Genomic DNA, 14,459 nt, shown 5'->3' with positions numbered 1-14,459 from the left:
GAGATCATTGGCAAGACTGGCTACGGATACCGACTACTACCTGCCACCTCATGTACATAGATGACATCAAGCTGTATACCATTGTATCACAGAAATGACATTGTAATGTCATTCGGACTAGAGGAGTGTAGTCAGATGGTAACAAAGAGAGGGAAAGTAGTGGGAACTAAGGGGATCAAACTACCACTAGGCGACATTGCAGACATAGACAACAGTTACAAGGCAAATGGGTACCATGAAGAGGCTGCTAGAAAAACAGTAACCAACAAGTACCTGCAGAGGGTCAGGCAAGTCCTGAGGAGTCAGCTGAACGGTAAGAACAAGATCCAGACTATCAACACCTACTTCCTGCTCGTTATCAGATACCCTGCTGGGATAATAAGATGGCCAAAGGAGGAGATAAAAGCCACTGACATCAAGACAAGAAAGCTCCTGACCATGCATGGAGGGTTTCACACCAAATGCAGCACCCTTAGGCTGTACATTAAGCAGAAGGAACAAGGCCAGGGACTGGTGAGTGTCAGCACCATGGTCCAGGATGAGGCAAAAAAAAATGAGTACATCGGGAGAATGGCCCAAACTGACAGCGTGCTCAGTGAATACCTCAGGCAACAGAAACCAAAGAAGAGGAGGAAAATCCTGTAAGGACAAGGCACTGCATGGTATGTACAATTGGCAGATCAAGGAGATGGCTGACATCCAGAAATCCTACCAGTGGCTGGACAAAGCTGGACTAAAGACAGCACAGAGGCACCAGTTATCGCCACACAGGAACAAGCTCTGAGCACAAGAGCCATAGAAGCTGGGGTATACCACACCAGGCAACACTAGGGATGGGTATTGATAAGATTTTCACAATTCCGATTCCATTTTCGATTCTGTTTAACGATTCGATTCTATATCGATTCTCTTATCGATTCTTTTTAAAAAAGGAGAACACTAAGGTCGATTAGATTAGAACTTTGTTTTTTATCTTCTCTTTGAACAAGATAGAAATTTAGGAGTAACATGGCCTTACAAACCCAACAGTGAGATCTTAAGAGATCCGCAGCCTACAGCATTTTGAATAGTTCTACACCACTGGTTTTGCTTGGTAGTGACAGTGCAAAAAAAATGTTGTCATGCACACATATATCTTGCACATACAAGTAGTATTAGCCGTCAATTTCAGTAGACTCATTAACCTGAATTATGTACCTCTTCAACAACTGTGTCTTAGTGTCCCCTGCTATATCTTCAATTTGCCTGGTGATGGTACGAGCCAAAGGTGGAACCTACATATTTTTTTTCCTTTTTTTTAACAGCAGTCTCTCCTAGAAAGTTGAATCATGACCTCTATTGTAGGGTGCTCCCTTACACTCTTAAGAAACATGAGCTGACTGATGGGAATCATCCCTTATATGCTGTTTAATTCAATTGAAAGGATCCAAATAGATTGAATTGTTGTTGTTTTTTGTATGTAGTCTGTCAGGCTGTCTGATCACAGAGGAAGGCTGTACTTGTTTGGCATCAGCTCTGAGTGCCAACCCTTCCCATCTGAGAGAGCTGGACTTGAGCTACAATCAACCAGGAGACTCAGGAATGGAGCATCTGTCAGCTGGTCTGAGGGATTTAGGCTGGAGACTGGACGCTCTCAGGTATGGATCCGTGCTCTTTTTCAGTCCAGTTTTATCCAACCACTGATAGGATTTCTGGATGTGCGAGGAAGTGTCTATCTGCCCGTGGTACATATCGTGCAGGGGCCTCTCCTTACATGATGGTTCCTCCTCTTGCTTCTCTTTCTTGGGTTTCTGCTGCATGAAATATTCACTGGGCATTGGGTTGTCATGGCCATCATTCTCTTGTATGTATTTACCATCTCTTGACTCAGTGGTTTTAGCTAATTATAGACCAAACTCCAGCCTACCTTTCATATCAAAAATTCTTGAAAGAGTAGTTGTCAAACAAGTCCTCTGGAGAGGAAGGTCTTATCTGAAGAGTTTTAGTCAGCTTTCATAGAAACAGCTTTAGTGAAGGTTAGAAATTATCTTTCTGAACTTGAATATAAAAGCCAAAGTGAAAAAGTGAGCGTTAAGATGTGATTTAAAAGACTGAATAGACTTTGAAGTCCTCTGGCAGATTATTCCAGAGTCTGAGTGATGCTACTGTGAATGCCAGATCTCCTCTATGCTTCAATTGAGACCTTGGTTGTACTAAGAACATCTGGTTAGACAATATCAGTACTTTTTTGGGGTCATCCATGTTGAGGAGTTGGCTTAAATAACTGGGTGCCATATTATTTGTAACTTTAAAAGTAAGTAAACTAATATTAAAATTAATATGATATTTGACATGGAGCCAGAACTGAAGTGATGTGTGCATTCTAACACCCGATAAAGACGTGCAGCAGCATTTTGGACTAACTGAGCAATGGAGAGAAATAGGGAGAATTTCAGTAATCCAGTCTAGAAGTGATGAAGGCATGAATTTGTGTTTCTTGATCTCTTCGAGAAAGATAAGGCTTTGATTGGCAATTTTGCGTAACCTGGTTTTCACTACTGTGGATGCTTGCTTCTCTAATTTACAATAGCTATCTAAAACACTCCGAGATTCCTGATAGTGTGAGAAAGATGAGAAGTAAGCAGACCGAGGGTATCAGTTAACTTATCCAAAGGGACTTGACTTCTAATAACCTTAACTTCAGGCCCCCAGGAGGCATCCTTCTCTAGATCATCTCAACTGGCTCCTTTCGATGCAGAGGAGCAGCGGCTCTACTCTTAGCATTTCTCGAATGGCTGAGCTTCTCACCCACTTGGCTAAGCCTAGAAGCCTAGAATTTCTGTCCATAAAAATTATGAGCAGAATTGATGACAAAGGGAAGCTCTGGCGAAGTCCATCACCCACCAGGAACAAGTCCAACTTATTGCTGGCTATGCAGACCAAGCTCTTACAATGGTGTATAAGGATTCTGGCCCGTAGTGATGGGCCAGACACCCCATATTCCCGGAGCACCTCCCACAGGACCCACCAAGGGACATGGTCGAATACCTTCTCCAAGTTCTCTAAACACATGTAGACTGGTTGGGCAAACTCCTATGCACCCTAAAGTATTCTTGAGATGATGAAGAGCTGATCCAGTGTTCCACGACCAGGACGAAAACTGCATTGTTCCTCCTGTATCCGAGGTTCAACTAACGGACGGACTCTCCTCATCAGCACCCTGGCATTGACCTTCCCAAAGAGTTTCATAACCAGCTTGTTTGGTTAGTTGTGACTTACAACTAACGTAAAATGAGGCGTGTCTAGAAAACTTTTGTTGGGGGGGCCAGGTAGGGGCACAGATTTGGAGAAGAGTGGCAGATGTAATTGGCAGATAATGTTAAAAACAATTCTACCAACCGTTAACCATAATTCAATAACCCTTTAAACCTAATAACCAAATGCGCTTTTAACTCTTAATAGAATGAGATTTTAACCACTATGGTGCAAAGTTTTTAGATACTGTGTTGATAAAGTACAAGAGATACAATCAGTCAGTATTTATTCAGCAGATAGGGACATCAATATTTGCATAGTATTTTTACTGACATACAGGGAGTGCAGAATTATTAGGCAAGTTGTATTTTTGAGGAATAATTTTATTATTGAACAACAACCATGTTCTCAATGAACCCACAAAACTCATTAATATCAAAGCTGAATGTTTTTGGAAGTAGTTTTTAGTTTTAGCTATTTTAGGGGGATATCTGTGTGTGCAGGTGACTATTACTGTGCATAATTATTAGGCAACTTAACAAAAAACAAATATATACCCATTTCAATTATTTATTTTTACCAGTGAAACCAATATAACATCTCCACATTCACAAATATACATTTCTGACATTCAAAAACAAAAGAAAAACAAATCAGCGACCAATATAGCCACCTTTCTTTGCAAGGACACTCAAAAGCCTGCCATCCATGGATTCTGTCAGTGTTTTGATCTGTTCACCATCAACATTGCGTGCAGCAGCAACCACAGCCTCCCAGACACTGTTCAGAGAGGTGTACTCCTTGTAAATCTCACATTTGATGATGGACCACAGGTTCTCAATGGGGTCCAGATCAGGTGAACAAGGAGGCCATGTCATTAGTTTTTCTTCTTTTATACCCTTTCTTGCCAGCCACGCTGTGGAGTACTTGGACGCGTGTGATGGAGCATTGTCCTGCATGAAAATCATGTTTTTCTTGAAGGATGCAGACTTTTTCCTGTACCACTGCTTGAAGAAGGTGTCTTCCAGAAACTGGCAGTAGGACTGGGAGTTGAGCTTGGCTCCATCCTCAACCCGAAAAGGCCCCACAAGCTCATCTTTGATGATACCAGCCCAAACCAGTACTCCACCTCCACCTTGCTGGCGTCTGAGTCGGACTGGAGCTCTCTGCCCTTTACCAATCCAGCCACGGGCCCATCCATCTGGCCCATCAAGACTCACTCTCATTTCATCAGTCCATAAAACCTTAGAAAAACCAGTCTTGAGATATTTCTTGGCCCAGTCTTGACGTTTCAGCTTGTGTGTCTTGTTCAGTGGTGGTCGTCTTTCAGCCTTTCTTACCTTGGCCATGTCTCTGAGTATTGCACACCTTGTGCTTTTGGGCACTCCAGTGATGTTGCAGCTCTGAAATATGGCCAAACTGGTGGCAAGTGGCATCTTGGCAGCTGCACGCTTGACTTTTCTCAGTTCATGGGCAGTTATTTTGCGCCTTGGTTTTTCCACACGCTTCTTGCGACCCTGTTGACTATTTTGAATGAAACGCTTGATTGTTCGATGATCACGCTTCAGAAGCTTTGCAATTTTGAGACTGCTGCATCCCTCTGCAAGATATCTCACTATTTTTGACTTTTCTGAGCCTGTCAAGTCCTTCTTTTGACCCATTTTGCCAAAGGAAAGGAAGTTGCCTAATAATTATGCACACCTGATATAGGGTGTTGATGTCATTAGACCACACCCCTTCTCATTACAGAGATGCACATCACCTAATATGCTTAATTGGTAGTAGGCTTTCGAGCCTATACAGCTTGGAGTAAGACAACATGCATGAAGAGGATGATGTGGACAAAATACTCATTTGCCTAATAATTCTGCACTCCCTGTATAGTGCACATATGTTTTGGGCAAAAACATTTTTGAATATTAAAATACAAACATTTTTAACATACAATTGGCAAATAAGCCAATGCCAATGCAAAACCAATGCCTATTAGAAAAAGAAGATAATCTTCTCACAAACTGGTGTTTGATTTTGAAACAGGAAAAAAGTGGGGAAACGAATGAAAAGACTAACATTTGAATGAAACCTGAAAGCAAGTAAATACTTTATATGCTGCCTTATGGTAAACTTTGGTAATATTGATGTATAAAGAACAACACTGGCTGATGATGAAATACAGTCAGCTGGCATGGTGACACTGCCAGTATTAACCTGCAGGGCTGGACTGGGACAAAAAATTGGGCATTTTGACTAGAGACCAGCCCACCAGGTATTAAAGCCTTTGAATGAAAACTATGGGCTCAAAATGTGGTCATAAATATTTTTGTACTTGTAAATCAGTTCTGTATGTGTAAAAAGAATGTGTGTATGTGTAAAAAAGATTTGTATGTGTAAAAAATATTTGTGTGTGGACTTAGCCAAAAAAACCCCTGCAAGTTACAAGTACGAATTTTGACCCTATTTTTCTTCTTCTCATCTGATTGGTCAATGTCATGTCAATCACAAATGTAACAATCCAATCAGAGCACAGATGGGTTTGGCTGTCGGAGGGGCACTTTTTTTGAACTGCAGGTCCTTGAAGGGAATAAATGCCCTTTTACATGTCAACCCAGCGTTTTCCTTCATCACCACGAAGGAAAACAGTCTGTGGTCATCCAAGTTTGGTGATTTTTGTGTCACAGGTCTACGTGTTTAATATAGGGACTTCCACAGCCTTTTCAACAGCACTGCGGACCGCGGGGGGCAGTGTTTTGGAAATGACAGTCTTCATTACAAAGCTTTCTTCGTTATGAATTAGCATACATGTTTTTATTGAACATTTGAAGAACTAGCAAGAAAAACAGAAACTCTTGTAGAGGACATAAAGTCAGAGATAGAAACGACAAGGAGCAGGTGCATCTAGTACAGGTAGAGCTGCTGCAAAAACCCACAGAGCCCAGCAGCCAGCACAACAAATTCTGGATCCTTTGCTTTTAGTTAGCATTAGCAGCACATCCTGCGTCTGATGTGAAAGGACTTTTATGCTGCGCACTGTGACTCACAGCAATGGTCCCGGGTCAGCCCTGACTTTGTGTTAAACTAATCCTAAAGTAATAATGGTATTTCTAACCACTGATATAGCACAACTTTATCCTTTCAACAGCTACTGAAAGTTAGCGGACCTAGCTGCTATCGAATATTTATATAGAGATCCTCCAGCTTCAAACTGTATTACCCTTCAAGGACCTGCAGTTCAAAAAAGCGCCCCTCCGACAGCCAAACCCATCTGTTCTCTGATTGGATTGTTACATGTGTGATTGACATGACATTGACCAATCAGATGAAAGGAAGAAAAATAGGGTCAAAATTCGTACTTTTAACTTGCAGGTTTTTTTTTTGGCTAAGTCCACACACAAATCTTTTTTACGCACACACAAATTCTTTTTACACATACGAAACTGATTTACAAGTACAAAATATTTATGACCACATTTTGAGCCCATAGAAAACAATCGCTGTTGTGACAGTGATGTACAGTCTTGTTGGTGTATGTATGATTTCTATCCATTTTTCATCAGATAAAAACTTTGTTCGCAAGATTCAGATAATTATTTAATAAAAGCTAGATATTTTAAATGAGAATAAGAAAGAAAAGTATTTCTTTGTGCCCCCCTCTCCCTGTTAATGTCCTACCTAGCCCCCTGGCAACACTTTGCTAGACCCGCCCCTGCACAGTTACCAGCTGTCAGCTACATAAAAAAAGGATCCTGGTGTTATTTGTCTCTCAGAAACAGTTCATAACTTCCCTTCAACTCATTCATGTCACCTAGAAGGTAAACCTGTTTCTCCATCACCTGTTCAGCTCTGATGATTCAGTAAGGACATCTCCTGGTTTCATCCTCATGTTTCCATCTCACCACATATCCAAACCGACATCATGACCAGCAGCTTTTACAGCTGTGGCTCCAGCAAACATCAGCTGATACTAGAAATTAATATTAAATAAATTCTAACAACAGCTGATCAAGCTTAAATGTTCTGCTGTTGTTTAGTGCGACAGCCGCTGGTTTCCTGTTTCTGGCGCAAAGTGGGCGATAAACAAGAGAGAAAAGCCGATTAACTGATCATTGATCAGTTTCATGATTGAAGTAGCAACAGAAGAGGGTGGGGGGTGAGAGAAGAGGCAGCTGTGCAGTGTAAAGACAGAATAAATCCAGCTTCGTGTCTTTTTCCATTCTAGCTAAAGTACGGGACAAACTGCGTCTCTTCTCAGCTCAATACGAAACTCATAATATTTTCTCTGAATGAGGGACCATTCCATTTTTTAAGGAGCCATTGGACACTCTACTAACTAACATTATGAATAAAATAAAGTTCACTATCAGTAACATCATAGCAACCGAACAGCTGTATAGAAACTCCGTCATGCTAGCTCACGCAGTACGAGTTATTGTAACTGACTGTAAAAAGTCAGCACAACGAAAATAAACTCCACCCAAACTTGGTTTATTTCTGACTCAGATAGACTGCAGGTCATAACTTACCTGAAGTTCAGTTCACCTGAACCTCGGACCGGCGGCCACCTTGGGTCTCTGCTCCTCCTGCCTCCCCTTTCCTCATCCACCTGTTGCCTCTGTGGAAGCTCCGCCATAGCCACCACCAAACAACTGAGTTATTTTTACAAATCGGCCAGCATCTGGCCAATCCACCACCTCTCATTGTTCATGCCGTTACAAAAAAAATAAATAAGTCATCAGCCCACCATGCAAATGTCCGATGGCTAGTCCAGCTATGTTAACTTGTTAATCTTTCGCCGAAAAAATGTTTTCTGCGGTGCCGTCTTTCGTGCTTGGCTCTCCTACCTTTGCTAACATGATGCTCATAGTGCGGAAGCCGGTGCTGCATTCACTTAAAATTTAGTTTTTCTCTTTAGGGCCTTTATGAGCCTATACTGGTGGTTTTTAAAGTCATTTTTGGCTTTTCTGTATAGTTTCTGGCATGCTTAGAACTCAAATTTCACTGTGGAAATAGTTTATGTTGATGCATAAGCTGTTTTTTGTTGTTGTTGTTTTTGTTGTTGTTGGGGGTTTTTTTTGTTTTGTTTTTTTTTTACAATATTGCATTGTAATTTCTACGTACAAATAAGTCAAATAATCAAAAACGATCAATTTTTTTGTAGTTTATTGCCCTGTTTTGCGATTTTTATAGTTAGTATGGACTTAATGCATTCATATTACCAAAATTTTGAATATAATGGTTGTATTAATTTAGAGCAACTTGAAATGCTACAAAAAGTGTCACTACAGCATGTAAAAATATAAAGATAAGCTCTGGTGGACAGCAAATGCAGGCCAGTTTCCTCCCCAGCTAAACAGAAGAGGAATATTAAGATAATGAAGGTCAGAGTTTGAATCATTCATATTTCATTCAATACAGCTGTGTACAGACAGATACAGGATCAGTCCAACTTATTAGCAGTTTGATCCACATATGGATTGAAGTGTAACTGTGAAAATGTTGGCCTGTTCCTTTATCAGTGTCTAATAGTATGTGTATGAGAGCCATGTAATGTCCATGTGTGCATGCTGAAAGAGACTGTGCTGCTCTGACCCCCCTCCTCCTTTCAGGGTGGAGCCTGCTGGAGTCCAATGGTTGAGACCAGGTCTGAGGAAGTGTAAGTGTGTTTTAATGTGATTCATGAAAACAAAGCAGCACACATTCAACCATCTTCAAACTGTCACATCACTCATTCACATCTCTGATGTCAGGAGTCATCATCAAAGTGTCAATCAATGAACAGATGATGGATCAATAACTGCAGCTGGATTGTGTTTGTTCTCTCCATCAGATTCCTGTCAACTCACAATCGACACAAACACAGTTCACACAAACCTCCAACTGTCTGATAACAACAGGATGGTGACACATGTGGAGGAGGTTCAGTCATATCCTGATCATCCAGACAGATTTGATGGCTGTTACCAGCTGCTGTGTAGAACTGGTCTGACTGGTCGCTGTTACTGGGAGGTCGAGTGGAGAGGAAGAGTTTTTATATCAGTGAGTTACAGAAGAATCGGATGGAAAGGAGACAGTGATTACTGTGCGTTTGGATGGAATGATCAGTCCTGGAGTCTTTCATGCTATGATGGTCGTCCTGGTTCCGTCTATCATAACCAGACATCAGAATCTGTCTCCTCCTCCTCCTCCTCCTCCTTCTCTGTCTCTAACAGAGTAGCAGTGTATGTGGACTGTCCTGCTGGCACTCTGTCCTTCTACAGAGTCTCCTCTGACACTCTGATCCACCTCCACACCTTCAACACCACATTCACTGAACCTGTTTATCCTGGGTTTGGACTGTGGTTTGGTTCCTCGGTGTCCCTGTGCTGAGTGGAGTGTAAAGAGTGTCCCCCTGTGAGAGAAACACTGACTGTCTAACAGATAGTTCAGTCTGTACATGTCTGTCTCTCTCCCTCAGAAACACATTTTCAGATTCATGCATTCAATCAGTTGATGTTTTACACTGTTTATAACCTGCATAGTTCACATTTCTGTATAACTGTATATCTCATATTTCTGTCTATTTTTTTAAATTTCATATTCTGTATAGTTTTTCATATTTATATCCTGTTCATAGCCTGTACAAAGCTTGTACTCACTACAGCCTGCACATACTTATAGTTATAGCATATTCATAACATACTTCATACCGTGTACATTATAACGTACCAGAGGGAGATGTGGAGGTGTTAAATTGCGTCTGAGGAGACAACAGATCAGTTGGTTTCCCCTGCCCTCTGTTATCCTTGGAAATGCTCAGTCTCTTAGGAACAAGCTGGATGAACTCCAGGGAAACGTCAGGTTCCAGAAAGACTTCAGGGACAGCTGTGTAATGGCTTTTTCCGAGACATGGCTGACGGAGCTGGATCAGGACGCCGATTTTTCAATTGACGGTTTTGGAGCTCCCTTTTGCCGGGATCGGGATGCACGGGTAACAGGGAAATCTCAAGGAGGGGGAGTATGCTTGTATGTGAACAAACGTTACTGTAGCGCTGTGACTGTTAGAGAGTGTATTTGTACACCAGATGTTGAACTGCCCTTTGCGCCCTTTTTATCTCCCTCGTGAGTTTCCACAACTTTTTACTACCGTAGTTTACATTCACCCGAGGGCTCACCCCGCCTCCACTTGCGGCATCATTTCAGACGTAGTGCAGAAGCTGCAGGCGCTCTCTCCTGACGCACCAAACTTCATAATGGGGGACTTTAACCATGTCTTTCTTAAATCAACTTTGGGCGATCTGTATAAATATGTATCCTGTCCTACCAGACGGGATAAAATGTTGGACCTTTGTTACGGATCGGTGAAGAATGCTTATAAATCCCTCCCGCTTCCTCCTCGGATCTTCTGACCATAGCTGTGTGCATCTTCTGCCCATCTATAAAACTGTCTTAAAACGAGAGAAGACAAAGACTAAGGATGTTGACATATGGTCAGAAGAATCTGTGCTTACCTTGCAGGAATGTTTTAAGTGTACAGATTGGGAAGTTTTCATTCAGTCTTGTGGAGATGATCTCGACGCTTTGGTGGATGTCACTAGCTCTTATGCAGTATTTTGTAAAGATATGATTATACCCCGTAAGCGCGTTAAAGTCTACGCTAACAATAAGCCGTGGGTCACTAAAAGCGTCAAATCCTGTTTAAGGAAAAAGAGACAGGCCTTTAAAGAGGGGGCTGTTACTGATTTTCAGACAGCCACCAAGGAACTGAAAATCGAGATCTTGAAAGCAAAACAGAGCTACAAAAACCTTCTTGAAAGCAAATTTGCTGCAAAAATTTTGGGTCTGCCTGGACTTGTATGAAACCATAGCAGGGTTTCAAAATCCCCAGAGCAGCAGTCAGATCATTTTAGATGGTTTTAATTCAGACAGAGATTTTGCAAACGCTTTAAATATGTTTTATGCTCGTTTTAGTTCTTCTGATTTTAGCGAGGATATTTTGGAACTGAAACAGAAACTGAGAGATACTCAGCACGTTATCATTGAACTCAGCGATGTCAAAAAGGCCTTTCATACAGTCAATGTGAACAAGAGCCAGGGTCCTGATAATATTAGTGGCCGCCTAATTAAATCTTGTGCTGATGAACTCAGTCCTATATTTCAGGTTATTTTTAATAAATCCTTGCAAACACAACATGTGCCCTCTCTTTGGAAAGAAGCAGTCGTGGTTCCTGTCCCTAAATCTAGTCATCCAACAATTCTAAACGACTTCAGGCCTGTTGCCTCACTTCAGTTGTAATGAAAGTCTTTGAAAACATCATCATCAGAAATGTGATTATGAAAGAGACTGAACATCAGCTGGATCCAATGCAGTTTGCATACAGGCCCAATAGAGGAGTGGAGGACGCACTTTTGACTTTATTAAATCTGATTCTTAAACATGTAGAGAGTAAAGGGACTTTTGCAAGACTTCTTTTCATTGATTTTTCTTCGGCTTGTAATACAATACAGCCCCATATTTTAATTAAAAGACTTTTAGAACAGTTTGAAATCAGGAAAAACCTGGTGGGCCGGATTTTAGATTTTTTAACTGACAGGTCACAAAGAGTTAGAATAAATGGGGTTCTGTCTGACCCAGTGTTCTCCTCCACAGGTTCTCCTCAAGGGTGCGTCTTATCTCCCTTATTATTCATTCTCTATACAAATATGTGTCAGAGCAGACATGAAAACAGGGCCATCATTAAATATTGCTGTTATTGTCAGCTTACTGAAAGAGGGTGAAACTAACCACGGTCCAGTCATTGATGACTTTGTTCAGTGGTGTGAGGAGTCTTATCTCCAGCTGAACATATCTAAAACAAAAGATATGGTGATTGATTTTAGGAAACAACAAAATGGGCACGCAGACACTTTAATTAAAGGTCAGAAAATAGAGCAAGTGCAATCATATAAATATCTTTGGACCATAATCAATGAAAAACTGAACTTTGATCAAAATTGCAAATCAGTTTGTAAAAAGTGTCACCAGCACCTTTATTGTCTTAGGAAACTTGCTCATTTCCACATTGACCAAAAAATTTTAACTTTGTTTTATCGTTCTTTTATTGAGTCTGTTTTATCCTTTTGTTTGGTGGCGTGGTTCGGTCAGACCTCTGTCACAGAGAAAAACTCTCTAAATCAGATAGTGAGATGGTCCAGTCGTCTGATAGGTGAGCCACAGTCTTGTTTAGCCTCCCTGTACTCTAAGCAGGTACAGAGGATGGCTTTATCAATCCTTAAAAGTGGTTCCCATCGTCTAAGGGGTGAATTTCAGCTTCTTCCCTCAGCACGGAGGTTTCTATTTCCGAGATGCAGGACAAAGCGTTATAAAAATAGCTTTGTCCCCGTTGCTGTCACTGAATTAAATAAGAACTGTTTTTGATTCGAAATATTAAAATTACTATATATGTGCCACAGTGAGGTTTATATCTTTACTAGGTATGTGTGTTTTTAAAGGGATGCCAAATGCTGTCATTTTTTTCTGTAAAGCAAATTTACCTTGCCTATGGGTATAAATAAAGTTACCTTGACCTTGACCATAATAGACCCATTTCTGTAATATACTTACATATCTATGTTATTGCTAATATATATTGTAATATATCTGTATCATGGCTAAAGCACTTCTGGATGGATGCAAACTGCATTTCGTTGCCTTGTACCTGTGACATGTGCAATGACAATAAAGTTGAATTCTATTCTATTCTATTCTAAACTGTTCTAAATTATCCATCTTGAAATGTTTTGTCTCTCAGTTAATAGCCAATTAAATTAAAAATCAGAGGTAGCTTAAATTAAAATAGTTGAAGTTTTTTCTAGTTTGATGTCTTTAGTGTGACGATGTTATTCTGACGTGAATAACTTTTTTATTTATGCTCTTTTATGAATAAATATTTTATGTGTATATTCATGTCTTGTTAGTTTCTTACTTCATGGCTTCAGGCTGCCCAGGCATCCACTGTACATCTTCCTGTTGCAGGTGTTTGGAGCCTGACAGGAAGGGCATGGTTTGGTTTTTGGCTTTCTCATTCCTGCAAATGAAGATGGAACATGTAGGGATTATTTCTGGTCTGTTTTGGTGAGAAGATTACAAAAATAATTTCTGACCATAGAAATAAATAATATTACGAGGCAGTTTTACACCATATTTAGAAAAAAAAAGTCAGTTACGAGATTAAAGTCATTAATATTGAGTTAATTACGAGAATAGGGTTAAAAATACTGAATTAATTATAGAAAAGATGCATTGCTAAAATAGAGCAGTACTAACGTTAGCTGGGTTGCCAAGCAAGTGTCTTACACATGAGAATAAATCACAAAAGGTTTATATCTGGGACTCTCCACCATTTGACCTTAGAACTGAAGAAGCTTCTCGGATGAGAGGTGAAACGTCTTCAAGTAACTTAAAGAAGTCCAGACGCTTTTCTTTGCAAGCTCCTTTGACTACGATGACCTGGATGACTGAGAACCTTCACAGACCTTTTGCAGAAGTAGTTCTCTTGGTACATATATTGTTCTGTGAAAACATTTCAAGTTTGATATCAGCTGATTAATATTTTGGTGAACATGCAAATTACCAACAGTTTATCACAACTTACTTAGCTAGGATCTGCCTCGTGTTAAAAAATCACATCAGGGCAGGACCTTAACTTGAAACATACATTTACTACAAATCCCAAGATGCATTGCAGTAAAAACCATCCAATTGGCTTGCTTAAGACCTGTTGACGTGTCGCTAAAGGCGCACTGTAGATAAATATTGTAATTTGTAAAAAATATTAATAATATTAATAATAATAAAACAAATAAAATTTGCAAGTTTGTAATTACATCATTAAACACCTGGCCAGTTTACTTTCGTATTAGGATGATAGTATTCAGTGATTATTATTTTAGAATAAATAAATAAATCTCCCCACCGCAGGGAAAAGGGTAACACTACCTGGGTCTGGGTGCAGTTTCCCCCTCCAGGGGCAAGGATACCTAGACCCGGGGCTTAGAGTACGCTTGGGGAGTGTGATTGTGTGTACAGTGTCTCTTTATGTCTGTCTCCACGTTGGGTGAGTGTTGAGTAATTGCATATGAGAGCATGAGGGTGGGAATGGATGTTTGTATCTGTGTGTGCCTGTATGTCTGTGTCTATATGTCAGGTCGGGTATCAGACGCCACCTCTCTGGGGACATCCCAGGTCCTCCAAGGTATGGAGGCCTATCTCC

General features: G+C 40.6%; 1 protein-coding gene across 1 annotated transcript; it reads left to right on the top strand.

The window, feature by feature from the left end:
* Nucleotides 1–1,450: 1,450 nt before the first annotated feature.
* LOC146389474 (stonustoxin subunit alpha-like) lies at nucleotides 1,451–13,188 on the top strand. Its single transcript, XM_084912057.1, has 3 exons — nucleotides 1,451–1,637; nucleotides 8,838–8,884; nucleotides 9,059–13,188. Exons 1-3 carry the CDS (start codon nucleotides 1,582–1,584, stop codon nucleotides 9,595–9,597), a joined length of 642 nt encoding a protein of 213 aa, XP_084768183.1. The 5' UTR covers nucleotides 1,451–1,581; the 3' UTR covers nucleotides 9,598–13,188.
* Nucleotides 13,189–14,459: the final 1,271 nt, after the last annotated feature.

The sequence above is a fragment of the Perissodus microlepis genome, chromosome 3 (genome assembly GCF_051167445.1).
Source record: "Perissodus microlepis isolate ML-2025 ecotype Zambia chromosome 3, ASM5116744v1, whole genome shotgun sequence".
NCBI classification, from domain to species: Eukaryota; Metazoa; Chordata; class Actinopteri; order Cichliformes; family Cichlidae; genus Perissodus; species Perissodus microlepis.
Note: the sequence above shows the minus strand (reverse complement) of the source record. Positions and strands in the feature narration are given on the sequence as shown.

Excerpts from the sequence above, each read along its gene's own strand:
- LOC146389474 (XM_084912057.1), top strand. The coding sequence starts at position 1,582 with ATGGAGCATCTGTCAGCTGGTCTGAGGGATTTAGGCTGGAGACTGGAC. Across the intron at positions 1,638-8,837 it reads TGGAGACTGGACGCTCTCAG|GGTGGAGCCTGCTGGAGTCC; the intron begins GTATGGATCCGT and ends TCCTCCTTTCAG. Across the intron at positions 8,885-9,058 it reads GAGACCAGGTCTGAGGAAGT|ATTCCTGTCAACTCACAATC; the intron begins GTAAGTGTGTTT and ends TCTCTCCATCAG.